The following is a 24,892-nucleotide window of genomic DNA, read 5'->3' as shown; positions in this document are numbered from 1 at the left end:
GAGGCAGCATTTTTATGTCCTAACAGGGAAGGGCAACAAAGTGCCAGAGGCTGGAGTTTCTCATGACCTTTCTCAAGGTTTTCCTCTGCTGGTCACTTCATAATCCTGCCACTGGGCAAGCGAGGAAGTGTTTCAGTGTGCCCCGTGAGAGGAAAAGTGGGAACTGGACACCATCCCTGCCCACCCGCCTGGGTGCTGAAGAAACCGGAAACCAGCCTGTGGGAGCTGGAGTGGGTGCTGCTTGAGTGGTATTGCTTAGATTTTCAAACATTCAAGGCAAGAAAAGAAGTGAGGATTGAAAAAACTACAGTTCCTCTCTTATAATCTCAAGTCAAAAATTAAAAAGGGACTTGGGCGATAACCTTCTGACTCATGCCTGTCTCTGGGAGTTCTAGATCTTTCACTCACTGCCTTATAAAATAAAGCAATCAATCAGTTAAGGGCCTGGCAAGGAAAGGACTCCCCACTGACCACAGGCCAAGGATTCCCCTAGGAGATGCCCCGAGCATTTATCCAAGTGTAAAATACTCAAGCCATCAAGACAAATAATGGGACGTGAACTGAAAGGAGGACAGACAAAACCATCCGGGCGGGAAGAGAAGTATGTCTGAAAGCCCCAAAAGGCCAAACTCTAGAATGATGGATTTGGGTTTTCCTGTCAGAAGCTCAGTTTCAACCAGTGTACAACGCCCAGGAAGGCAGGGTCCCAATGTTTTGTTGTTCTGCCCTACAGTCCTGAGGGACTTCCTGTATGAGGATGCAGAGAAAAAACTAGAAACCAGATCTGTGTCCTTTATTCCACCTGGCAGGCACACCCAGGGTCATCTGCCGAGCCTGGTCTCAACAGGCTGCTGGAAGGAAGCAGGAAGGCACACAACTACCTGCACTCTGCTCTCCAGATGCAAGGCCGGGATGGGTGGCAGGGACAAGCCGAAACTTGAGGCAGAGCCCCGCCACCACTGGAGGAGGAGAGCTGAGGGAGGGCTGTGAGGGAGGCGCCTGGCGGGCTGTGCGTGGGCATTTTGATGCGAGGGCATTTCCGCCCAGCCCAAGTCCACCGACAGCCACTCCCAGGCTGCAGGTGGAGCCCACTGTGGTGCTCCCTTTTTTTGGGTTCTTGCGGAGGCCCCTTTCCTTTCTCCTCTGGGGCTAAAGCTGTGACCATGAGCGGGTCCAGGAGCCTACTGAAGTCCACGAGCAGGAACTGTTCGTCAGAAGAATTCAGAAGCCGCTCTCTGGAAGTCCCGGCTTGTTGGAGAGCTGCTGTGTCTTTAGGAGTTGAGATGGAGGGAAGCAGAGAGTAGGAGAGATGACAGAGGCGACAGCCTGAGGACAGAGGCTGGGAGCTTTGTGCAGGCGAGCCGCAGAAGAGTTCAATGGAATCCTGGGTAGGAGGCTCTGTCCCCAGCAAAGATGGAAGAACTGGGGCAGAGGCAACTGGCCACTTGCCTAGGAGACAGAACTCAGGCACCAAGTAAAGGAGACCCCCATGCAGAACTGCTACATACACGGTCCCCCATCCCCAGCAGAACCAGATGGCCCGCACAAGACAGAAACAACTGGCCGGGGGAAAGGGCCTATTGCTGGGATAGCATGGTGAGCGCCCAGTCCAGGAAAGCCACTGTGATGTCCTGCAGGTAGAGCCAGGTCCAGTGGGCAGCCTCGCTGAGCTGTGTCTTCACGCAGTCCCAGGTCACCTCACCTCTGGGAGGAAAGCAGAACATTTTGGGGGGCTGGGAAATGATGTACAGCTGTGTCAAATCACAGAGCTGCAGCTTAGACCCACAGTGGCCAAGAGTCAATGGGGGTGGGGCCGACGGGATCCTGCTGGGAGCCCTGGGTGAGGAGTCTTACCTGCACGCCTCATGGCAGTGCTCCTGGGCCCGGGCCAGGGCCTCAAGCAGCACGTGCCACAATGGCAGCAGAATGTTCTGGTAGAAAAGGAGCAGAAGCTCCCTCAGAGAATGAAGCAGCTGGCTCAGGGCATCAGGGAGCTGGGTCTGTAGCTGGGCCACAGACAACAAACTGGGTTAGAGTTCTCAGGACAATGCATCCTGGCCCTAAGGACCTGGCCCTCGTGGGGCTGCACTTTCCCAAGAACTCTGCTGCTGGGAAGACCAGCCTTTCTCTCAGGCTTACCCTCTGGGAGAGGCCGAGGAGGCTGTCACCAAACCAGGCAAGGTGGGAGGCACCGTGGGCAGAAAGGAAGCTGACTGTGGCCTTGGTGTGGGTCCAGGCCACCTGCAAGCCAGGCCTCACCACGGTAAGCAGGTGGGAGCCCCAGGCCGGCAGCGTCTCTTCCAGCCAGCTGCAGGGGAAGAGGGTGGGAAAGGGGAGGGCGCTGCTGTCAGGCAGTAGTTTGGCAAAGGGAGGCCATGGAAAGGAAAAAACCACAACTCCCTCCTGCTGTCAATGCCTCCCCCAGCCACTGTCACCAAACACACCACCAAGGCCATTGCACCCCTCTCCTCCCCCCTTCTCCCCTGAGAGGAGCTCACCTGTAGCCTTGCAGGCTGTAAGTGTAGAGCTTGGCACACGCGTGTTGGCCAACAGGCAAGAGGCCAGATGATCGAAGCAACCGGCCAGAGAGGGAGGCTGAGTAAAAGGGGCCTCTAGTGAGCTGGGCTGTGCAAGGGGGACAACGTCTGGGGGGATGGACGCTACATGCCCCAGGAGAGGCCCCGAGAGGGAGCGGGGCAGAACGGCGTGCTCGCAGGGTCACAGGCCAGGCTCACGTCTGCCTCGAGCAAAGTCTGCCTGGAGCTTGCTCGAGGGCGGAGGCAGGCTGGCTAGGGGAGGTGAGCAGCAGGGGGGCAGCCTGGAGGAGACCCAGGCTTAGCCTCAGGCAGCCTTGGCTCTGAAGGTCTGCCCTTCCACTCAGAGCTGTGAACTTCACCTACTGCTACATCTCTTTGAACCCCTGTGTTCTCAGCAGTTAAAAAGAAATAACACCTACTCACATGAGACCATGAATATGCAACCATTTTCACACCAAAAAGCCCTGGTCCAACCTGAACTGGTAACGTCACAGCTATGAACAGGAATATTTGTCTAAACAGTGTTTTCTCAGCAATGTTGACAACTCTCAAGGCAAACGTGTGTGAGTGTGGGTGTGTGTAGGGGCTGCTGCTACTAGCTACACCCAGATCCACGCTCCACCACACACCCACGGGCTATCTTCCCTGCCTACCCTGGAGGGAGCCGTGCAACCACAGGTCATGGCACAGGAAACCCGTGGCAAACACCAGCACCAGCAAGAGCAGCCGCGTCCAGGGCAGCTGATGGCCCCGCGCCCGCTGCAACAGCCCCTAAGGGGAGAGGACAGCAGGGTCAGGAGAGGGACTGGCCCCAGGCGAGGCCTACCCCAGCCTGACCCCAGGGGTAGTGGGGGCTCCAGGACAGGGAGGGCAGGAATGCGAAAGAGCCAACCCAGGGTGTGCCGAGGCTGGGGGGCAGGACGGTGCGAGCTGGGAGGGGGCTGGGGGCCAGCACCTTGCAGGCAGTGTCACAGGTGACGATGTCCTGGTGGCTACCGCTGCCCTTCCGCAGCAGCTCCTGGTTGGTAAGCTTGAAGGACTGAATGGTTTCTTGCAAAGACTTCCACACCTAGTGAAGAAAAATCTGGATTGAGAACCTAAGATTTGGCCCCTGAGAGGACCATGAGCTCTGTCTGGCTTTGTTTTCCATGCCAAGTGCCCCAACAAGGCAGTCTTTCTCAGGGAAGGGAGGGCAGGGGTGGAGGGGTCCTCCCAGCAACCCACCTTCTTGGGAATCTGCTCCGAGGATGCAAGCAAGTGCTCCAGCAGCAGGCTGTGGGGAAAGCACAAACCTTCCAATCAGCGGCTCACATGGCCCCTCCCATCCTGTCCTCAGCGAAGCTTTAGGCCGAAAGTCCCTTCACTCAACAAAGGAGCAGCTTCCTAAGCTCACCCGGCAAAGTCCTGACTCAAGCTGAGGCATAAGCTGCTGAGTGGGGATAAAAGCCCCCTTCTGCTTCTAAGGCAGGGCCAGGGAGACAAGGCTGGGAAGCAGGAACCAAGGCCCGCCCCCCGTGTGGAGCAGAGGCCGGCCACCCCGCCCCACCTGCCTGGACTGGGACAGGTGCTTGGGGTAAAGCTGCTTCCAGACGCTGGTGCTCAGGGGGTCCTCGGTCAGGCACTCAGTCAGGCTGCTCAGGAGCTGCACGGGGACAGAAGCGGGAGGCAGCTGGGGGCGCAGGGCTGCTGGCCGGGAGAGTGCTTGGAGATCATCGCCCCTCCCAGGTGAGGCCACCCAGGCAACACGTCCCTCCTAAAGGCTGTGAGGCAGGCTGCGCTTGCTGTGCTGGGCCCTGAGCTTGGGGATCACTTGTCCCCAAGGGTCAGATCTCAGACGCCACCCTGATCTGGAAGTGCTCTCCTCTCAGGTTCATTCTTGTGAGGAGAGCACGAGGGAGTGGGGTGGGGGCTGTGAGGACAAGCTAAGGGAATACCCAGGAAATAGGCTCCATGAAGACAGGGCCTTTGTGGGCAGGCAGAGCCCTGCGCAGCCAGCCTTTGGGAAAGGAAACAGGTGCCTCCAACCATACTCTCACCTCTTTCTTCATCTCGGGGGGACAGCTAGGGGTGGCTCTGGACAGGAAGGAGGGGAAGTAGGTATGCAGAGTTGATTCTGGCTTCGCCCCAAATGCCAGCACCTTCAGTCTCGGGTAGAGCTGACACAGCTGCTCCTGCAGGCTGGGGTGGGGGTGGGGGAGAGCCGGGCACAGCTGTAAGTGGCTCTGAGTGACGTGTCTTTTTTGCCTGCCTCAGAGTCCACGCCCAAGGGGGAAATCACTGAGGGCCTTGCGATGGCTCTGAACTTCCAGACTCAGAGGCTCCGTGGAAAATCCGTCGGAAGGCCACAGACCCAATCCCTGGAAAAATGCGCATCTGCCAATCGCACTCAAGGTCCTCAGAAATTCACGGATTCACCGATTCTTTGACACCCACCCTTCAACTCCCAGGCAAAGGTCAGATCTGGGTTGGCTGGGGAGGAAGGGACAGAGACCAAGTGGCCTTGTCCTGGCCCTCCGCTGGGCTGCTTCCTGTAGGTGGTCCCCTACCTGGGTGCCAGGGAGTTGTTGGGCATATAGGCAAAGTCCAGAAGCGGAAAGAAGTCCTTGGGTCCAACCATGCCAAAGCCCTTGGTGAGGTTGGGGTGAATCCTGCAGGGGAGCAAAGAAAGAGGCTGCCTGGAGACCACCACCCAGGCCAGCTGCTTTGGTCACGGCGCCAGCTGAGAGCGACAGCCAAGACAAAGGGCGAACCTGCACTCCATTCCACCCCGACCCCTCAGCGGTTCCTTCCCTTTCCTTCCACACCAACGCTTTGAGCTGGGAAGAGTTGGCTCTAGTTTTCTCCACCTCTAAGGGGGACCAGGTCACAGCATCCCATAATTGCTGTAACTGCCACTTGTGGACACCCCGCCCTGCCCCGCCCATTACTCACAGGAGCAGCCGATCCAAGTAGGCGATGGCAAAGGGGGACAGAGACTTGATGCCCAGCACAGGCAGCATGATCCCCAGCCACACTGCAGAGACCAAGGGCAGGGAGGGCCTCAGGCCTGGTCCCCTCCATTCACGGAGGAGTTTCCGGGCTCCGGGACCTTCCCTCTTTCTCCCCCACTTCCTCATTACCTTTCAGTCCCTCGGTGAGGTTGGCAAAACCTGCTTGACCTAGGGCCCACATGATGGTCAGACACTTGGCTGGCCGGCTCTGGTGGGACCTCAGCAGTTCCAGGAACTGGGGAGACAGAGGGGGAGGTGGGCTGAGGTAAGGCAGAGCACCAGGAGCACCCCCGCAGCCGGGCAGGAAGAGGGAGGTCTGCCGAGAAGGAGGGGCAGGCCGAGGGGCAGGGGAGCACCACAGAGGCATGGCACGGTACCAGACCATGGCCTTCACCCATACTCTACCTCTCACTAGTTGACTGAGCCCGGGAAAGTTACTGAATCCTTCCCAACTGTAAAGCGGGAATAATGTAGTAGCTGCCTCGTGTGTGTATATAAGGGAGACACACAATAAGCACAAATAGCGTTATCTATTATCACTGGTCTTATAGACTCTTCCGCTGTCCCACAACTGGATCCAACAGTGTGGGTTCTGCCCAACCGCCCAGTCCCACTATCGCCACACCCTGAGCTCACCTTGCTAAGGTTCGCAGTGGCAATCTTGGGCTTGTCTTGCAGAATGGCCTGGATACAGATGCGGTAACCATGTAGAGACTCCCCTGGAGAGACACACGTCCCAGGCTTACACACACTACTCAGCATCCCAAAGCTGAAATCTTCCTTCCGGCTGCCACGAGCCCAAAACCCTGGCCGCATGGGTCCTAACTTCCTCTTTCCTTTCTAAAAAGAGTGTTAACATTTCTCTGCTAGAAACAAAACCACTCAGCCATTGTGGCAGCAGGAAAAAGGGAGTGGGCACCCAAGATGGGGCTGGATTCTCTCTTCTGGTCTCCTTACCTGGCGTCTTGTCCAGCTCTTGCAGCATGGTGAACAGACAGTGGTCAAAAAAGAGCTCCAGAGACCCTGCTGCCTTTGCCAGTAGCCCTCGGATGATCCCGCGCAGCTCCTGGCTCACCAGGCTGTAGGGATAATCTGGGGCCAAGAGGCCGCCATGTGAGTGCTAGGACCAGAAGCTCCCGCCAGCTCGGGAACTCTGGTACTCTCCTGAGAATGGTGAGTGGAGGCAGAGGTTCCTGCACTGCTCTACTCTATCCTCCCTGTTCCAAAGAGGCCCAGGAACTTTCACAGCCATGATGACGGGAGAACAGCTCGAATCACCTTCTGAGTATATAAGTCAGCCATTCAGCTGTGCTACTGACAAATGAGCTTACACAGTCCTTCCAAAATTTTCTGGAATTTGTATGAGCTCCAGGGAGGTATAAAGACTAACCGTGAGTATGCTGGCTTAACGTGGGTTCACTCAGAGGAACTTGTAGTTTGTAGTTGAGATAGCTGGCCAGGTCCTTCAACCACACAGACGGGTTCCCAGAGAACACGCTCTGGCTTTTGTCCAGTTCTTTCCGAAGAGCTGCCACATCCAGCTGTTAGGGACACAGTCCTTCCATGGTGAGTTGGATAAGAGGGGTGGGAAAATGGCTGAACTAGGTGATGACAGGAAGAACAAAGGGCTTTCTGCTTTTAAACATAAGTGTGTGGAGTATACAACTTTACTGCACCTGCTACTTTAGAAAGCTTGGACTAGGACAGCTGGGATTGCTGCTTTCAAGGCCAGATACTCTTACACTATTCACACATTCAAGGGAAAACAGAGGACAAGACGGAAAATAAAAGACCTCTGCTTCCAGGGGGCAGAGAACCACAACCGTTTGTCTCTCCCCTCCCTGGTGGCTTCAAGGCTTTCCTCTTACCAATCTGTGCTGCCCTCTAAACCTCTGCTATTTCCTTCCTATTGTAAGTGTTCCTCATCCCTTGGGGCTCCATCCTTTCCTGAACGACTCCTCTCATCTACAGGGTCCCAAATCCCACAGTTCTCTCAGTTGCCCACACCCGTCCTTCCACGTTCTCTGTACCTCAAGCCTCCATTCCTTCCCCGCCTGAAGTCTAGACACACTCACAGCTTTCAGGGCCTCCTCCAGGCTGCGGAAACGGCCCTGCTTCTGGTTCTGGCTGGGGAGGGTCGCCACCTTTTTAGGTTGCTTCTTGTTTCCTGTTTTCTTAGGCTCCACAGCAGGGGCAGGGGGTGGAACCTGCTCCTTATTCTGCCGCTTCATAATTTTCTCAAAGCCCAGCTCATAAAGGGTGCTTGTTGTCTGAATTGGAGCTGGAGTAAATAAAGACAAAAAGGGGAGAGGGGCAGCATCTTAGAGTCCTGAGGGCTTCAGAGGAGCATGGCACCTTTCCCCACATGTCACCTTATTCATCTCCAGGGAGCCTGCTTCGAAGTCACTTCTTAGAAAGCAGGGAGCCCTTCTGGTTGGTTCTTGCTGCTATGACCACTCTTTCACAGAGCGGGGGTATTTCTTTATTAGGCATACCAGAGTATGTGGGAACAAGCAGAGGGATCAGACAGAGGACTGGCTTCTTTGATGAGTGGCTACTAGTCTGAGGAGTCAGGATTCTTCATCCTGGTTCTACCCCAATTTCTTTTGGTTCAGAAGCGACAGTCCTATAATCAACAAGTGGCAGGCTTTCTCCACTCCTCCCAAAGACTGAGAAAACAGGTGCCACCTTTGCTGGGTGTGGAGAGTGAGTGGCAGGTCATTTTTTCTCCCACGATGCCTCCTCTCCATCAAAGCCCACCCCCACCTGCTGTTACTTAAGGGGGTGGGGGGAGCACCGTGTAATGCACGGGAAGCCTCTTCCCAGCTCTTGGACACCTGCCCAGAGAAGCCAGCCTAGGGCGCCAAACAGCTGCTAGGATTTGCGTGCGAGGGACGCGGGGTATGAAGACCCGGACCCGAGTCCCCTCTGACCTGCGATCCTGGACGAGCACACTGAACTTCACCGGGCCTCAGTGTCCTCACCCGGGAGGTGAGGACCACCACGTCCCCTTGCGCCGGCCACCTCTCGGGAGGCTCCAAGAAGACCCCGCAGGAGGAGGGCCCAGCGAGCGAACAGCGCTGACCCAGGCGAGCGCTCGCTTCGACCAGAGCCGGGCGGTGCCTGGAGCCTCTGGGCGCGGGTCCCCATGGCGAGGGTGGCCGCGGGCCAGGGCGGGTACTCACGGGTCAGGTTGTACTTCCAGGCTCCGTTCGCCTCCCCGAGCGCCCGACGGTCCCCGCCGCCGCCTCTCCCGCCGCCGCCCGCCGCAGGCCGCCGCCCCCTCTTCACCACCTCCCAGCGACCCCCGCTCGCCGCTTTGGCCGCCATGGCTCGGACTCCCACCGCTGCCGCCTCCCCGGGCTTTCCGGTGGGGCGCGGACGCACGGCGCTCTGCCACGTCTCCCCGAGGGCGGCGCGGCGCGTGACGCAGGCCGCAAGGCAGCCTGGGACTTGTAGTCTTCCACGGTTGCCGGGTGAGGCGGGCAGGGGCCTCCTTGGGAGCCTTCCTCCAGGCTCTGCCCGGGGATGTTGTGATGAGAGGCAAGGAAACTCGAGAAGCTTTCCTGGGACGACCACTGCTCTGGGGGCTGCCCAGCTACTCGACGCCTCTCTGCCCTCCGCCCCGCTGTGACTCGCGGGGGCACAGGCACGCAGGCAGCTCACCGTGGAGGCTGCTGACCGTTCAAACACAGGGAAACGGAAGTGGCCCGGTGTCCCTTAGTGCTCCTAGAAGGATGGCATGGACGGAGTTCTCCTCCCCTCGGGCGGGAGTCTGAAGATTAGATGTTACCTTCCTTCTAGGGCAGTGCTAGGTTTTCGGCTGTGATGAAGGCTTTGGGTTTAATGGACTCTACACATCTATCGTGAAAAAAACGGTGGTGGATGGGGCTTGAGGAAAGAGGCAGCGTGTTGGGAGGGCAGGGGGGTGGAGGGTCCCTCTGGTAGGGGCGGAGAAAGGGCTGGCTGTCCTCTCCCAGACATTGGGAAAGAAAGGCTCTGGTTCCCCACCCCACCCTCTCCACCAGAGCCGACCCCAAGCGGCAGAGGTGGCAGGGAAGTGGGAGAGAGCCCCGGGGGACCTGAGGACTCTCCCAGAGAGGTTCCCACCAGGCTTTGTGAACATTTGTCAGGATGGGGTGAGACCCCAAATCTAGGAGCATCCCAGCCAGGCAGGGCGAGGGGAGATGAAATGAAAGGGATTTATCACAAATAAGGAAATGTGCTATTTCTTGTACACCTACGTTTGAGGATGAGAGTCACACTTTGCACATTGAAGTACAAGACAGCCTGATTCTCATCTTAAGAAGACTAATGGAGTCCCTGTTCCTACAGGATGAGTAGCTGAGGGAGTGAGGACTTCTTTAGGAAGACTTCTTGAAGGAGATGGCATTTGAGAAGGGGCCTGAGGACTGGGAGGATTTTCAGTGGTACGGGAGGAGGGTGGTGGAGAGAACACCTGGCTGTATGGACATAGTGATCTAAGCAAAGGCTCAGAGGTGGGAAATAACAGGGTAAACAGGGTAAGGCTGGGAAACTGGAGGAAATTTGAGGTGACAGTGCTTAATGGATTTTGGAGAAGTGGAAAGGGGGGGGTGAGCCCATATGCCAAAGGACTTATCCTCCAGACCCTGGGAAGCCAGCAGGAAAGTGGTAAGACGCACTGTTTTGGAAAGGTAAATGGGGCTGTGTGGAAGATGGGTTGGGACAGAGGAAAGGCAGGAGACAGAAAACAACCAGTCTTGCTGCCTCCTGCCTGTTCTCCAGCCCCTCCAGGCCTGACTGTGGCTGACTTTGCCTCGGGTGGCTCTGAGATGGAGTGCGTTTGCCATATTCCATGTTTGGGCTGGATCATCAGTCGATTCATTTTCAGTTATTGGCTGAATTCTCCTGAGAGACCAACAGCAATCTCCCCTCTTTGCCTGACCCTGTCTGTCACATGTACAGTCATAGAGGAGACCCTGTTTTGGGAAGAGGAACAGAACTGGCTCTCCACAGAGGCAGGGGAGGGGGATGTCTCACGGTGGAAACACACACAGATGGATAGGGAGGAACCTTTTGTTTCTTTCACTGGAAGAGTCTGGCAACTTATCTGTTGTAACTTGACATTTGGCGGGGGGGGGGGGGGGGTGATATATAAGCCATTCACTACTTATCCAAAGACCTTTCCTAAGCACCTTCTCTGGGTCAGGCGCTGTGCTAGCTGGAGATGGAGGACACAACTCTGGCTCTTGAGGAACTCAAGCCTGTGTGGGAGACAAATGTGTAGAGAAAATTACAGTTCACCTCCTGAAGTGTTCTAGAGGAAAGATAAATTTAGTATGAGGTGTTAGGAGGAGGAGGGTAAGGACGCAATAGCTATTGTCCCTGAGTGCTGGGTGGTCAAAGAGGAGCCTAAGCAGTAGCCATGGAGGCAGCTCGGACAGTACCCACATGGGGTTTGAGGGAAGACTCCAAAGGTGCTGGGTCAAAGGCAGGGGGGTGTCTAGCATGTGGGCAAGAAGGGTGAGCTCCCTGTCGCACAGTCTTAGCCGTTGCGTTAGTTTTTTATTGCTGCTCTAACAAGGTAGCACTTGTTAACGGACACGTTTAGTGACTTCACACAGATGTATTATCTCACAGTTCTGGAGGCCAGAAGTCTGACACGTATCAGGGGTCGGCAGGGCTGCATTCCTTTCTGGAGGCCCTAGGGGAGAATCCATTTCCTTGCCTTCTCCAGCTTCTGGAGGCTGACCAGAATCTTCGGTTTCATGGCCCCCTCCCACCTTCAAAGCATCACTCCTCAGCCTCCTCTTCCACTTTTATGGCTCCTGGTGGTCTTACTTTGGGCCTACCCAGATAATCCAGGACAATCTCCTGATTTTAAGGTCAGCTTTTTAGCACCCCAATTCCATGTGCAAACTTGCCACATACTGCTACATATCCACAGGTTCATGGACGCCTTTGTGGGGGCTGTGATGCTCCGTGCCACACCCACTTTTTTGATCAGGGTGAGGGCTAGGTCTGAAGAGGAGCGCTGGGCAAAGCAGGCCAACTGCCTTATCCTTTAATCATATGTACCGGAATAATGGGAGGAAAGCCTTTTAAAGTGAGGCAAGCGAACTGAAAACCATAAATACCTTAATAGCAGGCAGGGAACTTGTTGCAGGAGAAAGGGGATAGGATCCGGCCAGAAGTAACTCTTACACGGGGGTGGGGAGAAGTCGAAAGGCGGGGGTAAGGTGAGGATCGGGCATGTGAACTGCTTGTTTAGGGCTTACACCTAGAGCCCTTAGGGGAATGGTGGCGGTCTGGAAGGAGGGCGTGGGCAGGGCCACAGAAAAAACACAGCCCCAACTGCCTCTCGGCCTACTCATGGAGGGAGCATCTACCAGGGCTGGCAGAAGCCGGAGCAGCACTCTGGAAGCCACACGTCTGTGGCCTGAAGGAATGGGCGTGGACCCTCAGGAGGTCTGAATTCTAGTCCTGGTTTTTACCACCTTGAGCAAGTCAGTCACCGTCACACATGGGCTTCAGTGCCTTCGTCAGTGAATGAGGGGGGCGAGGCCTGGCTGGCCACGGAGGTTCTGTTCAGTTCTGCCGTTCAAAATGGCAAAACATACACTTTCAAGTGGGCCTGGTGCCCCCGTTCATTTTGGGGCTCCTGCTGGGCTTTCGGGACGTCGGTTATTACAGCCCCTGGCCTGGGTACACGCCAGGGACAGGGCTACGTGGGTGACACGGGAGGGTTCCCGTGATGCTTGTTCTGCAGAAAGAACGCCTTGGACTGTGCTGTGCTTCTGGACTCAGCACTCAGAGCTGCCGGCTCTGTAACCCGCCCAGCAATCTCTGTCATGTGAGCCACTGTCCCCAGCCGCACCACAGCTGTGAGGTGTGCGAGCTTTGACAGGGAGCCCACCTGGCCAGGAGGAGAAGAAACAGAGCTCCCGGCAGCCCCTTCGCTGGGCTGCCCATCACAGCCATGGCCCTGGACTTTGTCCCTCCTAGGGGCCGGGGGTTTGGGACCCCCTGCCTTCCCCTGGAGCCCTGGCACCAGGGCTAGGGCCTCTGAGGCCAGGCGCCAACAGGGGCTCCTGGACGTGGGCGAGGATGACAGAGACGCAGCCACCGCTTCAGGAGAGAAGGGGGGCGCTCAGGCGGTGAAAGGCGCCGAGTCCCAGGCCGCGGCTCACTTGCGGGAGACGTGGGATGGAGTTTTACCACACACGTTTATTTTAAATAAAAGTGAACACCTCTGCAGGCTGGGGGGCTCGAGGGGGCGGGGGCGGGGAAGCGGCGGCTGGGAGGCTGACGTCCAGGGGTCCGGGCAGAGTCCGCGTGGTGTGACCCGAGCTGCGGAGGGGGCGGCTGGGGGCCTCGGTGCTGCGGGCGGGGGCAGAGGGGGGCCGGGCCCAGGCCCAGGAGAGACCTCCATCCCTCGTGTGCCACCCCCTGCCCCCCGCCCCCTGGGGCCTCCAGCACCCCTCCTGTCCTCCTCTCCTTCTCCTGACATCCGCCCTCCCCTCAGCCACTGGGAAGTCAAAAGATAAAATAAATAAGAATCGGTGAGTCCCACCCCGGCCCCCAACAGTGGGGAAGGGAAGCCAAGCCAGGCACACTGCCCCGGAGCCCGCGCTGGCCCTGGGAGAAGGATGGGTAAAGTGCAAGGAGAATCCAGTAAGTAAAAATATACCAATGACTTTGTCAAATATACAGCTGCTGGCTGTCGGGGAGCGGGTGGCTGGCTGGGGGTGGGGGGTGGCCACAGCCCCGCGGGAGGTGTTAGCCCACACAGCATGGAGACAACGGAAATAAATAGGGGTGGGGAGTGGGCCGGGGCCCTGAGGACAGCGCGTCCCCTGCTCCCCTGCCCCGGCGCCCCAGCCCCGCTGGCCAGGCCCCCCCCAGGCCGCGGCCCCGCAAAGCACCCGGCCCGCCACTGGCTGGAAGGAAAGGATTATAATGTGGGGGCGCGGGGAGGGGGCCAGAGGCGGCGAGTCAGCCGGGCCGGCACCCTCAGTACTCGTCCTGCTCGTCCTGCTGGTGCTCCTCGATGTCGTCGTCCTCGGGGGGTGCGAATCCTTCCTGGGGGCGGGGCGGGGGGGGTGGCGCGGGTGAGCCCAGCACCTCTCGGGGGCGCAGGAGCCAGGGGCCTGGGAACCCTTGTCCGGCTCTCCCTGCCCGACGTGTCACCCGCAGGGGTGAGCGTTTCCCCAAGGTCCCTTCTGGCCCACCCGTGTGCCTGCTGGTCGTGAGGGCTGGTCGGCGGGTGGGGGGAGGGCATACCTCGGTGGCGTAGAGGATGCCGATGATGCCCGAGATGACGGGGCTGTTTTCGCTTTCGTGCTCCTGGCAGATGAGCTCAATGTCGCGGAGCTTGCTGAAGTAGAAGTCACGCTCCTTCTCCAGCCCGTCCACCGTCAGCTTCAAGTCCAGTAGCTGCGCGGGGGGAAGGGGGCGTCAGGCCAGGGTTGCCCGCCTGCCCCGCGCCTGTCCCGCCTGCTGCCCCTGCCCGGCCCCCCCACCTGCTGGTTGAGTTCGAGGATCTGGGCATCGGTCTCGTGGCCGCCGTTCCGGGCCGATGGGGGATTCTTCCGGAGAATGCAGGGTGGGGCCACGTTGCTCAGCCGGCCGGACGTCTGCATATTTTTGGGGCCTGTGGGGGACGTCCTCTGAGGAACTGCCCAGAGGAGAAGAGGCAGATGAGGCCCCAGGCGCCCAGGCTCCCCCCGGCACGAGCACGAGGCGGCCCGGCGCACGGCTGCGGGCAGGCCCAGGCCACAGGCCGGCGCGCTGGCCCTCCCGCCCCCTCGGGAGGGACATCGCGCCCAGGCCCCAAGCCTCGGCCACGCGGGACACTACAGCAGCGAGGCAGCCCTCTTCTGCAAGCCTGGGAGAGCAGGGACCGGAAGGGACTAGCAGAAGGCGTGAAAGGGGAAGGGAAGAGAGCTGGCCTGCGCATGAGAGGACGGAAACTGGGGCAGCCAATCTGGGGAGGTGGGGGTGACAGGGGTGGGGGCTCTCCTGGACTGACGGTGGAGGCTGAAAAGGCGCAGCTGAGGCAGGGTCTTGCGTCAGGCTCAACCTGGGTCTCTTCTATCATAAGCCCCAGCCCAAAGCCACCCACCCTGAGTGTGGCCTCGGAGTCTCAGGACCGGAGGACACCCAGAGAGGCCTGGCCTGGGGCCCGAGGCTGCCAGGAGGAACCCCCCCACCCCTGGGCCTCAGGAGGGGCTCCGCTGGCCCCTGCTGGGCTCAGCCGGGTATGTGGCAGGGCCCTGGGCTCCTCCCCGGCCCAGCATGCTGTGGCTCCCCGTTTCCTGGCCACGACAGCTCCCTAGGCAGAGCGGGTTGCTTCTAACGCAAAGCAAGCGGGTGAGTGGGGGGCAGGCCCAGGCGGGGCAGCAGCGCGGGCAGAGGAGGCGCTCTGCTATGACGGGTTCAGATGCGGGCTGGGGCTGCCCTCTCTCTCCAGCCCTGCTATCCCCCAGAGGCCCTGAGGCTTCTTTCCCTTCTCCTCTAGAACCTGGACAAAGCCTCAGGACAGGAGCCTCGTCTCTTGAAGGCTTAGGGCTGTGGGCTGTGGAGTGCAGGAAGACAGGCTCGAGCCCGGCAGACTCCCACCCCCGGCGCCCAGCGGGCAGGGGCGTGAAGGGACTGTAGTGCTGGCAGCAGGACTTCAGCTGGGTGCACTGAGACGGGGGAGCCATGCTTCCCGGCCACCCCATCGTCCTGGGGCAAGCAGGTTAGCGCAGGCTACGTCCTCTGCCAGCTGCTATCACAGCTGCTGCGGGGGGCTCTCCTCTGGGAGCCTGTTTGGGAACCCTCTCACCCCTCCTGTGCTTCCTTCCCCTGCTCTAAGCGGGCAGCAGGCGGCGTCATCTGAACTCCGTGATAACAGTCTCCTCCAGGCTGGCAGGGCCGGGCCGGGGGTCCAGGGGGCACTCCTGGCTGTAGAGCCCTGTCGGCCCGGCCCCCCCCACGCCCTCCCCCAGCTAGGGCACGTTACCTGCTGTGCCAATGAGTTTCTTGGATTTGTTGAAGATCTGATCACCTGGGTTAGGAGGTGGCGCTACGTCCTGGCCCTGCCGCGCCAGCAGAGGGTTGTAATCCTTTCCATCATAGTTTGCGTCAAAGAATTTCTTAAACCACTGAATAAACTCAAAATTATCTTGGAATTTTCCTTTCACTAATTTCTCTACGGGAATTATCTGAAACAGACCACATAAGCAGAGCACTTTAACCGCCGGTTGGTGCCGGGCAGCCTTCCTCCGTGAGAGGCCACTGCTCTCCGGATAGCCAGCCCTGGGGCTTCAGCGTCCTCAGCTTCTCCACCTGGCTCCCCTCCCATGGCACCGGAGCAGGTGGGTGGGCTGAAGCCCCAGTCCTGGACCCAGAAGCATCCCCTTCCTACACGCACAGGAAGAACATGTGGGGAATGTCTCTTGGGTCTGCTGCCTGCACGTGGGGTGGGGGCTGCTGGGGCCACCTGGGCGGCAGAGTGAGCAGAGAGACTGCTTGGGCCCTCCAGAGACACAACTCAACAGGTGCAGTGCACAGAGCCTCCGCTTCGGGGCTGGGAGGAGTCTGGGAGGCGGAGGGGAAAGGAGTGTCGTCAGGATGAGACGTCCGGGGTGGAGGGGTTTCCACTGTGCCTCGAGCTGGGGAACATTCCTTCTGGAGAGCCAGGGGGTGGAGAGAGGAAGGGCCCCGGCGGCCCCGCTGCCCCGGCTGATGGGGCGTCTTCTTCCCCCGTCACAGCCACTCAGGCCCCCCCCGCCCCCCGCGCAGGCACCTACTTTGTCAACACCCATCTTCTTAAATGCTGCTTGTAGCACCTTGAAGTTGTGGATGTACTCGTGCTCCAGCTTGGCCTGGAACTTCACCTTCCTCAAGTGCACGCAGCCAGGGAAGAGCATGTCCATGAACTGGCAGTAGGCAGCCCCTGCGGGGCGGCAGGGCCGCTGTCCCTCCGCCTGGCCTGCTCTCTTCCGCGTCCCCAGGCCCTCTCCTGCCCTACTCCCCTAAACCCGCTCTCCTGCCCCAGCTTTCCAAGAATAAGAGCACTTAGCATTCTATTGATGTGAATTATACTAAACACTTCCTATATGTAAATTATCTTAACACTAATGGCAACCCTAGTTAGACAGTGATGTTATCTCGTTTGATGGAGGGAAAATCAGACCTAGGGAGGCATGGAAACTTGCCTGCGGTTCCGGGTTCTGCTACCAGGAGAGCTGAGCCATGGACTCCGAGGCGCTAGATGGGACCCTGTGCTTTCAACCTTTGGCTCCTGTCCAGGCTCTCAGGACCCCAAGACTCCTCCCCTCCTGCACCCTTCTTCATGGCACCTCTCCTGATCTTCAATTTTTATTGCTGTCATTCCACGGAGACCCCGGTTTCCTTACTTCAACTCCAAGGAGGCTGATCGTTTGTGGCCTTGCAGCAACCCTCCTTAACCTGACGTTCCCGCTGCGGCTGCTCCCCCTGCCCTCCTTGCCCCGTCCTGTCCCCCGAGCAGGGCGCACTCCCCGTCTCCCAGCCTCCTACCTGAACAGAGCTGTTCTATCTTGGTGTAGTTGAGGTGTAGGGAGTCATTGACCCACGCAAGCATATCATGGCGACTCAGATTTTCACTGGTCACGGATGTGGAGTACACATTGACGGCCATGCCCCAGCTGCAGGGGAAGAAAGAGCGGTCAGCACCCGGGGCCTCCTGCCCAATGCAGAGAAAGAGCCGGACGATAAGGAAATGGGAAGCACTGTCCATTGGGCCAGCCTTACAGTTGGCCTCTTGGAGAAGGGGTACTTTCTCATTCTTAAACATTTAATGAGTGTCTACTATATGCTAGAAAGGAGCTAGTAAGGTATGATCTCGGCCTGCAAATAAATCCCTGCCGTCTGGAGTGACGGAGAGGACCAGAAGCACATGCCAAGGGCAGGGAGGGCAGAGGAGGGGAGGGATTTGTTCAGCTTGGAGGGTCAGCAAAGGCTTCAGAGCGGAGGCGTAGAAGCCTGGAAGGAATAGGAGTTTTCCACACATACAAGGGGCACTACATGAACAAAGGCACTGCTTATTCCAGAAACCGTGAGTTGCTCAACAGGCCCAGAGAGCAGGTTTTTGTGTTGACACGTGGTGTGATGAGGTTGGTGGGACAGAGTGCGAAGGGCTTTGTGTACCATGAGGAGGCTTCTGACTTTGTTTAGACAGCGGGAAGCCATGAGAAGATGTGAAGCAGATGGTAACAGGATCAGATTTGTCTTAGAGAGGTAGCTGACATTGGCCTCAACTCTGACATCAGACCCCAGATTCCCATGGCCTGCTGGCCAGCCCACAGGCAGCTAAACCCCGCTTGCCTAGAGCCTTCCCTTAAAGTCCACGTCTCCTGTATTCCTTATCCCACGAAAGTCACCTGCAGGGTCATCATCAAAGTCTACCCTTCCTCCTCCTAAGGCCCATGACCACCTCGACCTGCCCTGCCCTCCCCCCTCTCCTGGAGCCGCTGGTGTTGACACAGACGTCCTCTCTAGCCAAGGCGAGCGGCAGCTCCCCAAAGGCCATCCAGCCTCCAGCCCCCAGCCCGTCCCCCATCCACCTCTGACACGGCTGCGACGGGACCTTCCTAAAAGCAGATCTAGCCCTGCCATGCCCCAGCGTAAAGCCCTTCCACTCAGCAGTGATAAATGAGCTGCCCACTGGCCGGACTGGCCTTGCAGACCTGAACTGGTTAGCACTCCCAGGGCTTCACGGCGTCGGAAACATTTTGGAATCAGTGTCTGAGATTTTAGTGTGGGGTGTGTGGTAGGTTGAATTATGTACCCCAGAAAAAACCACGTTCCTAATCTTAATCCCACTTTGGTGGGTGTGAGGTATTGTAAATAGGGCCTTGTGAAGACGCTATTTTTAGGGAAGTGTGGCCAAGTGGATTCGGATGGGTGGTACTCCTGTGACAGGAGGGCTTAGGGGGAGAGAGGAGGAGCTAGAAACCTGAAGTCAGTGGGACCCGGGAGAGAAAGCAGAGGCCACGTGCCCGGAGAGCCAAGGCCCAAGGACTGTGGGCCAGCCAGCCTGCTACCAGCCCGGGAAGAAGCAAGCCTTCTAGCCTGTGAAACCGCGAGGTGATGCGTGTAAGCTACTGTGTGGCAGCGGTCACAGCAGCTTTGGAAAACTATGAAAGGATGTTTCATATGAACAATTTGGGGTTTCTGGCCTCCTGGGGCGAGCCTGGGCCGACGGCCCTGCAAGGCAGCTACGAGCTGGTGCTGGCCAGCAGGTGCGTGCTTCGCCTGCCCCATCCCTCTCCATCCCCACGCAGAGGCCATGCATCAGCGGTCCCTTATGGCCTTGCCCTGTTATGAGAAGAAACAGTTCTCCAAACTAGGTCTTTATCAGAAATGGAGAAACAGTAGACCAAAAACTCTGTGTATTTCAAGAACCGTGAGAGTGCACATTTCTTTCTGTAAGTGAGTATTTCTTCAGGTTTAGTACTCAAAGTGTCTCTGCATGGTAAGAATGCATCTAGCCCACCTCCCTGTCCCCTGCAGGCATCTGCGTTAGAATGTGTCACCTCTCCCCTCCCCTCCACTATGAACGCCTTAAATGGCCCCACCTCTCCAGCCTCATCTTCCCCTTTGCTCCCACCCTTAGAGCCACCGGCAGCTCCCCATCCACCCTCTCCGGAAAGCGGCCCCCACCCCAAAGACTGCTCGTGCTCTACTCCAGTGGCTCTCCAAGGACCAGCGGTACTGATGCTATGTGGGCATCTGCTTGTTAGAAATTCAAATTCTTGGGCCCACTCCGACTGAATCAGAATCCGCACTTTAGATAAGATGCCCCATGTGATGGTTAAGTTCACACGTCCGCTTGGCTAGTGATGGTGTCCAGTTGTCAGGTTGAGCAAGCACTTGCTCGATTGGTTCCTGTGAGGGCATTTTGCGCATTTATATCATCATTAAGTTGATTCGGCACTTCCTACAGCTGATTACATCTACCATCAACAAAGGAGATTGCCTTCAGCAAGGAGAGAAGTTTCATCCAATCAGCCGCAGACCTTAAAGGTAGAACTGATGATTTCAGCAGAGAGAGTTTCTCTACTTCAGCCAGCCTGCTTCTCCTGGGGAATTCATCAAAACCTTCATCCAATTTCCCAATTTGCGGCTTGCCCTATGCAATGTGGACTCACCAATCCCCACCACCATGTGAGCCAATCCCTGTAAGAAATCTGACGTTACATCCACACACACAAATGTGTCATTTGTTTCTCTGCTGAGCTCTAATACAGTTTTTGGTACTGGAAAGTGGGAACAGCTTTGGAATTGGGTAGTAGGTAGAGGGTGGAAAAATTGTAGGTGCTTGCTGACGCCTCAGTTTATGGACCTCTCCTAGCCTCAAAGATGTGAGCCAATAAATTTCCTTTTCTTAAGCTAATCCAGTGTAGGGTATTTGTTTTAGAAGTTGAGAAACACTAAAACACCTGGATAATTTGCAGTAACATTGGAGAAGTATTGCTTTAGAGAGAAGTCTCAAGTCAGCACCTGCTCTTGCTGGAAACAGTCTCTGCTCCCCTCAGCCTCCCTCAAGTATATATAATGGACCCTCGTTATGTGTACTTTTAACTTAAATGAACATTTTTGAAGAAAAATCGAGAGAAACCACTTATTTATTCCCAGTCCTGTCTCATTTAAAAAATAGATTTTGTCTTCCATTTCCCAGGGAAAGGGAGGCCAGGGCCAAAAAGTCAAGAGGAAAACAAAAGATAAATTGCTCAAGTTGGTGCTGGAGTTGGTAGGTGTATGTCCAAGAGACTTGAATCTCTAGGCTGTCCATGTGCCAGCTGGGGCCTGAGCCTCAGCGGAGTTGCAACACCCACTCTCCAGTTCATTGGACTCACCCAGGACAAGTAACAAGGAGGTGAGGATATGGGCAACCACAACACGAAAGATCCGAGAGAGTCTACAGCTGCAAGCAAGAGGCTCCCATCCATCAGCCATTTAGGATCAAAGCCCCCTGTCAATTAGAGGTGGAATGGGCATCACCATCTCAGGATCCTCAGGATTGGGGAATAAAATATGGACTAGAGTAGACTTATTGGTATTCTACTATAGACTTATTGGGATTCCAGCAATGAAAGAAACTATATCACTAATGTGGAGACAGTGGTCACTGGAGGTGCTGAAGGCAGGCAGAGGGAAAAAGAGGTAAAATATGGGGGCACTTTTGGGACTTGGAATTGTCCTGAATGACATTGTAAAGACAGATACAGGCCATTATATATCCTGCCATAACCTACAGAATTGAGTGGGAGAAAGTGTAACATAATTCATGTTTAGTGGCAATGCTCCAAAACGTGTTCCTCAATTGCAATGAATGTACCTCACCAATGAAAAAAGTTGTTAATGTGGGGAAAAGTAGGACATATGAGGAGTGGGGCATATCTTATATTTTTTAATGTAACATTTTATGTAATATATATATCTTTTAAAAATAAATAAAAAATATATATTTTAAAATAACTGGTCTGTAATCTTGAAGATGAGTGAAGGTCATGAAAGTGAAAGACAGATTAAGGAAATATTTTAGATCAGAGGAGATTAAAGTGACATGACAATGAAATGCAGCCCATGATTCTGAATGCTATCATTTTGCTAGCAAGGGCATTATTGGGAAATAGGTGAAACAAATGACATCTGAGAATTAGAGGGAAGGAACATTAATTTCCTGATTTTGATGGTTATATTGTGGTTATATGGCACAATGTCCCTGTTGGTAGGAAATACACAATAAAATTAATTTCACGTATGACCTATTGTTGGGTTACAACCCACTGTTTGAAATACACTGGTGTTTTGCTTCCTTCACAGCTTTCAGACATGGAATCTTCCCCTTTCCCACTTCCCATCATTAATGGTCCCAGAATTCTGAGGCTTCAGTGGATTTGCCCTCTTCCTAAAGGGGGCCGTGTCCTCTGAGAGCCACTTCTGGCTGTTCCCATCCCTATGAGAAATAAGGGGTCTACTGGCTTCTCGTCCTAACAGCCAGCCTTGGCTCCTCTCCATCTCCGAGTGGACAGCAGCTGACTCCACCTTGGGGTTAGTGGTGGGAAGGATTCTGAGTCAATTTGTCCATTCTTGTCAATTAGAGAAAAATTCTTCCAATCATTTCAGTGTGCCACCAAGCCATTGGCAGAGGTTTTAGCTTCCAAACAATAAATAAATGGTTTGGATTCATCATTGGAGGATTTAGTAAATTTGCTGGACGACTGAGTGACGCCTCCTCACATCCTCTTTTTTGCCTGGATTATCTCTCGTCACCTTCTGGTCTGGACCTCCCCACTCAGCCTTTAGGATGCCTGCTCTCCAGGAAACTTTCTCCAAACATGTCTGCAGGGAGACGCGCCCCTCCTCTGTGTCTCTATGGCACCCTGAGCATACCTGAAAGCATGGCATTTATCATATTAAATCATTTCTATGTCTGTCCCTTCCTCCTAACCTTCTTTGATTGCGGGTTCCAGACAATTCTCAGTGGATTGGCCCAACCGTGATGGGAAGTGGGACTGCACAGGCTGGAGTTAGGAAAGTATTTCCGAGTTTGCAGGAGATTCGCCTGAAGGAACATCAGTCAGGGTGGAAAGAGTGGATGGCCGACTCAGCAGGGCCAGGGAAAGGTCACTTAATTTTGAAGAGCATGTATTTTGCTAGGAACTGTGAGAAACAGAAAAGTTGTGCCCATTTCTCAAGGAGTTTATAGTCTTCTGGGGAGACAAACGCATGAGAATAGTATAACCGAATGTCCAGAAATGGAATGGAAACAGTAAGTGCTATTCAGGAAGCCAGGACGGACAGCGCCAGCAGTTAGAGATGGCTCTGAACGGCCCCCAAAGGGCACGTGGTCAGACCGGCCAGGCCCCCGGAGGCTGCAGCGGGGCCTGCCGGGACCTGGCTGCGCAGGGCGCGGGCTATTCTGGTCCGGGCAGGCCTCACCCGGGGGCCTCGGGTCCGGGGGCCATTGTGTCCAGGCCCCTGGGCCGTCAGGGCTCGGGGTCAGCTTCGGGTCAGCACTGCTAAGGCTCAGAGGGTCTGGGCTCGCCAGGGGTGGTTCTGGGAGGTGTAGGGTGGTTTTAGGTTGGCCCTGGGAGTTCCTGAGCCACTTTCGGGATTTTGTTCCATTCAACGAATGTGATTTTCAAGGGCCGATTATTGGGAGAAAAGCAGAGGTGACGGTCCTAGTGCAAACTAGTCCTCCAGTTTGTTTTGTTTTGTTTAAATGGAAGTCCATGGTCTTTCACCCTGTAGGCAGCCTGCCTGGAAGCGGTCATGCCAAGGCTGGGCGTGCACTGCCGAGGAGACTTTTCAGAACAGCTGCGGAGGGTGTGATTTACTGCCCCGATGGTGGTGCACAGCCACATCTCCTGTCTCGTGTGAGACCCACAGAGACCCACCGCCCTCATTTCCTGCATGTGCGTAGCTGCAATCCCCTGGCCTGTGTGGGGATGGCACAGGCTGGGGTGCTGTGCCACCTGCCGGGGGGCGACAGTATTAGCCGTCCTCCTCCCTGGTAGTAGGAAAAGCCTCCAGCTTCTCTTCCAGAGCACAACTGAAGACTTTGCTAGCAGGACTCCAAGAGTCACTGAGAGCTTCACAGGGACTTGAGAAAGGCGGCTTGGCCAGAAATTCCTTGTTTTGTCAGTACCGGATGAAAGGATATTTTCTACACCTTTAAGCAGTCTGAATCTAGAGTCCCAAAGAAGTGGCAACAATGCTTGTAGGAAGGAAGTTGGGAAGAAAGGCTCCTTTCAGGGACAACAATCTCGCTGTCACCCCTTCTGGGGAATTCGAGGATGTGGGTGGGGCAGGCAGCTAATCCTCGGAACAGAGCCTCTGTCCTCTTGGGGGACTGGTCAGGCTCTTTCGGCGGTGGATGGTACTCTCTGCCCTGGCTGGGGTCCATGCTGGCTCAAGAGGCCTCTTCCAAGGCATCCAGGGGTCTATGCGAGGATTCTCTGCCACACTTGCTAGAAGGTCACGGAGAAGCCAGTCTCCCAGTTTCCTTATTACTCGCCATCCGAGGGAGAAAGCAGGGTGTCCTTTTCATTGTCTCTCCTGGATTCGGTCCTGTGACTAGTACTAAACTATGGCCAGCAGGTGGCACCCAGGTCCTGAGCTGAGGCTCCTCGAAATGCCCTCCCCCCATCCCCAGCCCATTCGCTCCCTTAGCTCAAGGAAGAAAAGGAAGAGCCCCTAACCTTGAGCTGGTTCTCAAAGAGGAAGCCTGGTTGGCTCAACAGCACGTGGTGTCAGGAAGGGGGTTGAGTGGAGGGCTTACTACTGACCCAGATGTCTCCCAAGAGTGGACCGGCTGGAATGGCCTGGAACACCGGGTCTGCGCTGCGATTCTGCCCTGAGACTGCGCTGAACTAAAGCAATTTCTCTATCCCTTAAACCACACGTTTAAGGGAATATCCTCAGCTGGTCCAACTTCTGATGGCGTTTTGGACTGGGGGTGACCCAGGCCTGGACTCAAACCAGACTAGCTTTAGGGCACAGAGGTGTGCGAGGCATTTGCCCACAACCCCGTCTCTGTTTCTGCCTTTCTCTTTGGCACATGGTGACTGTCAGGAGAATGGGCCCTGGTTGGGGTGTGGCAGGTCACCCTCCAGGTCAGCTGGGAGGGAAGTGACCTTGGGAAAAGCCTGCTCTGCAGGGCCGTCTTGACTCGTTGGGTCTGGAGTCATGGGAGAAAAAGTTGAGGAGGTTTAATCTTGTGATTGTGCTAAATTGTTTCCTAAGCCGGCCCCATAAAGTTCAGGGTGCACTCAGCGGCAACGGGACGGGTGGTCAGCTCTCATCAGGAGAGGTGGAGCTCCTGGCCATTCTGCAGGCTGAGGGCCTGGGAAATGGTCATCAAGACCGAGCCACAGGGCAGCGGACGTGGCTCAACTGATAGAGCATCCGCCTACCATATGGAGGGTTCAGGGTTCGATACCCAGGGCCTCCTGACCCATGTGGTGAGCTGCCCATACACAGTGCTGCCACACACAAGGAGTGCCATACCACACAGGGGCGCCCCCGTGTAGGGGAGCCCCACGCACAAGGAGAGCTGCCCTGCATGAAAAAAGCACAGCCCACCCAGGAGTGGCGCTGCACACACGGAGAGCTGACGCCGCAAGACAACGCAACGAAAAAGAGATGGCTCCCCAGTTCCACTGGATAATGCAAATGGATGCAGAAGAACACACAGCAAATGGACACAGACAGCAGACAAAGGCGGGGAGGGGAGAGAAATAAATAAAAATAAATTAAAAAAAAAAAAGACCAAGCCACAGTTGGGAGCAGATGTAGCTCAAGCGGGTGAGCGCTGGCTTCCCACATCCAGGGTCCCGGCCCCCA

General features: G+C 56.2%; 2 protein-coding genes across 5 annotated transcripts in view; both read right to left on the bottom strand.

Moving 5' to 3' along the window:
- Positions 1-778: 778 nt before the first annotated feature.
- On the bottom strand, positions 779-8,916 carry TMEM214 (transmembrane protein 214). 2 transcript variants are annotated; one of them, XM_004451478.5, is made up of 17 exons: positions 8,713-8,916; positions 7,603-7,808; positions 6,918-7,068; positions 6,485-6,619; positions 6,164-6,246; positions 5,657-5,762; positions 5,469-5,550; positions 5,084-5,185; positions 4,574-4,715; positions 4,088-4,179; positions 3,762-3,810; positions 3,493-3,606; positions 3,191-3,308; positions 2,499-2,595; positions 2,140-2,308; positions 1,855-2,006; positions 779-1,704 (listed from the first exon to the last, which is right to left on the bottom strand). In XM_004451478.5, exons 1-17 carry the CDS (start codon positions 8,855-8,857, stop codon positions 1,578-1,580), a joined length of 2,070 nt encoding a protein of 689 aa, XP_004451535.1. In that variant the 5' UTR covers positions 8,858-8,916; the 3' UTR covers positions 779-1,577. The 2 variants fall into 2 exon arrangements, with proteins under 2 accessions (XP_004451535.1, XP_023442610.1); XM_023586842.3 differs by having other exon boundaries at positions 8,461-8,749.
- A 3,800-nt stretch (positions 8,917-12,716) lies between these two features.
- The window catches only part of MAPRE3 (microtubule associated protein RP/EB family member 3), a 55,604-nt gene continuing 43,428 nt past the window's right edge, over positions 12,717-24,892 (bottom strand). For 2 of the 3 annotated variants that reach the window (XM_058287746.2, XM_058287747.2), the window contains exons 2-7: positions 17,057-17,184; positions 16,306-16,451; positions 15,516-15,717; positions 14,032-14,186; positions 13,793-13,945; positions 12,717-13,591 (exon numbers count right to left, since the gene is read on the bottom strand). In XM_058287746.2, the coding sequence (XP_058143729.1) occupies positions 13,523-13,591; positions 13,793-13,945; positions 14,032-14,186; positions 15,516-15,717; positions 16,306-16,451; positions 17,057-17,177 (846 nt within the window). In that variant the 5' untranslated portion in view covers positions 17,178-17,184 and the 3' untranslated portion in view covers positions 12,717-13,522. The remainder of the gene's footprint in view (positions 13,592-13,792; positions 13,946-14,031; positions 14,187-15,515; positions 15,718-16,305; positions 16,452-17,056; positions 17,185-24,892) is intronic. The other variant, XM_058287748.2, reaches the window with a different exon arrangement.

Source organism: Dasypus novemcinctus, chromosome 25 (assembly GCF_030445035.2).
Source record: "Dasypus novemcinctus isolate mDasNov1 chromosome 25, mDasNov1.1.hap2, whole genome shotgun sequence".
NCBI classification, from domain to species: Eukaryota; Metazoa; Chordata; class Mammalia; order Cingulata; family Dasypodidae; genus Dasypus; species Dasypus novemcinctus.
Note: the sequence above shows the minus strand (reverse complement) of the source record. Positions and strands in the feature narration are given on the sequence as shown.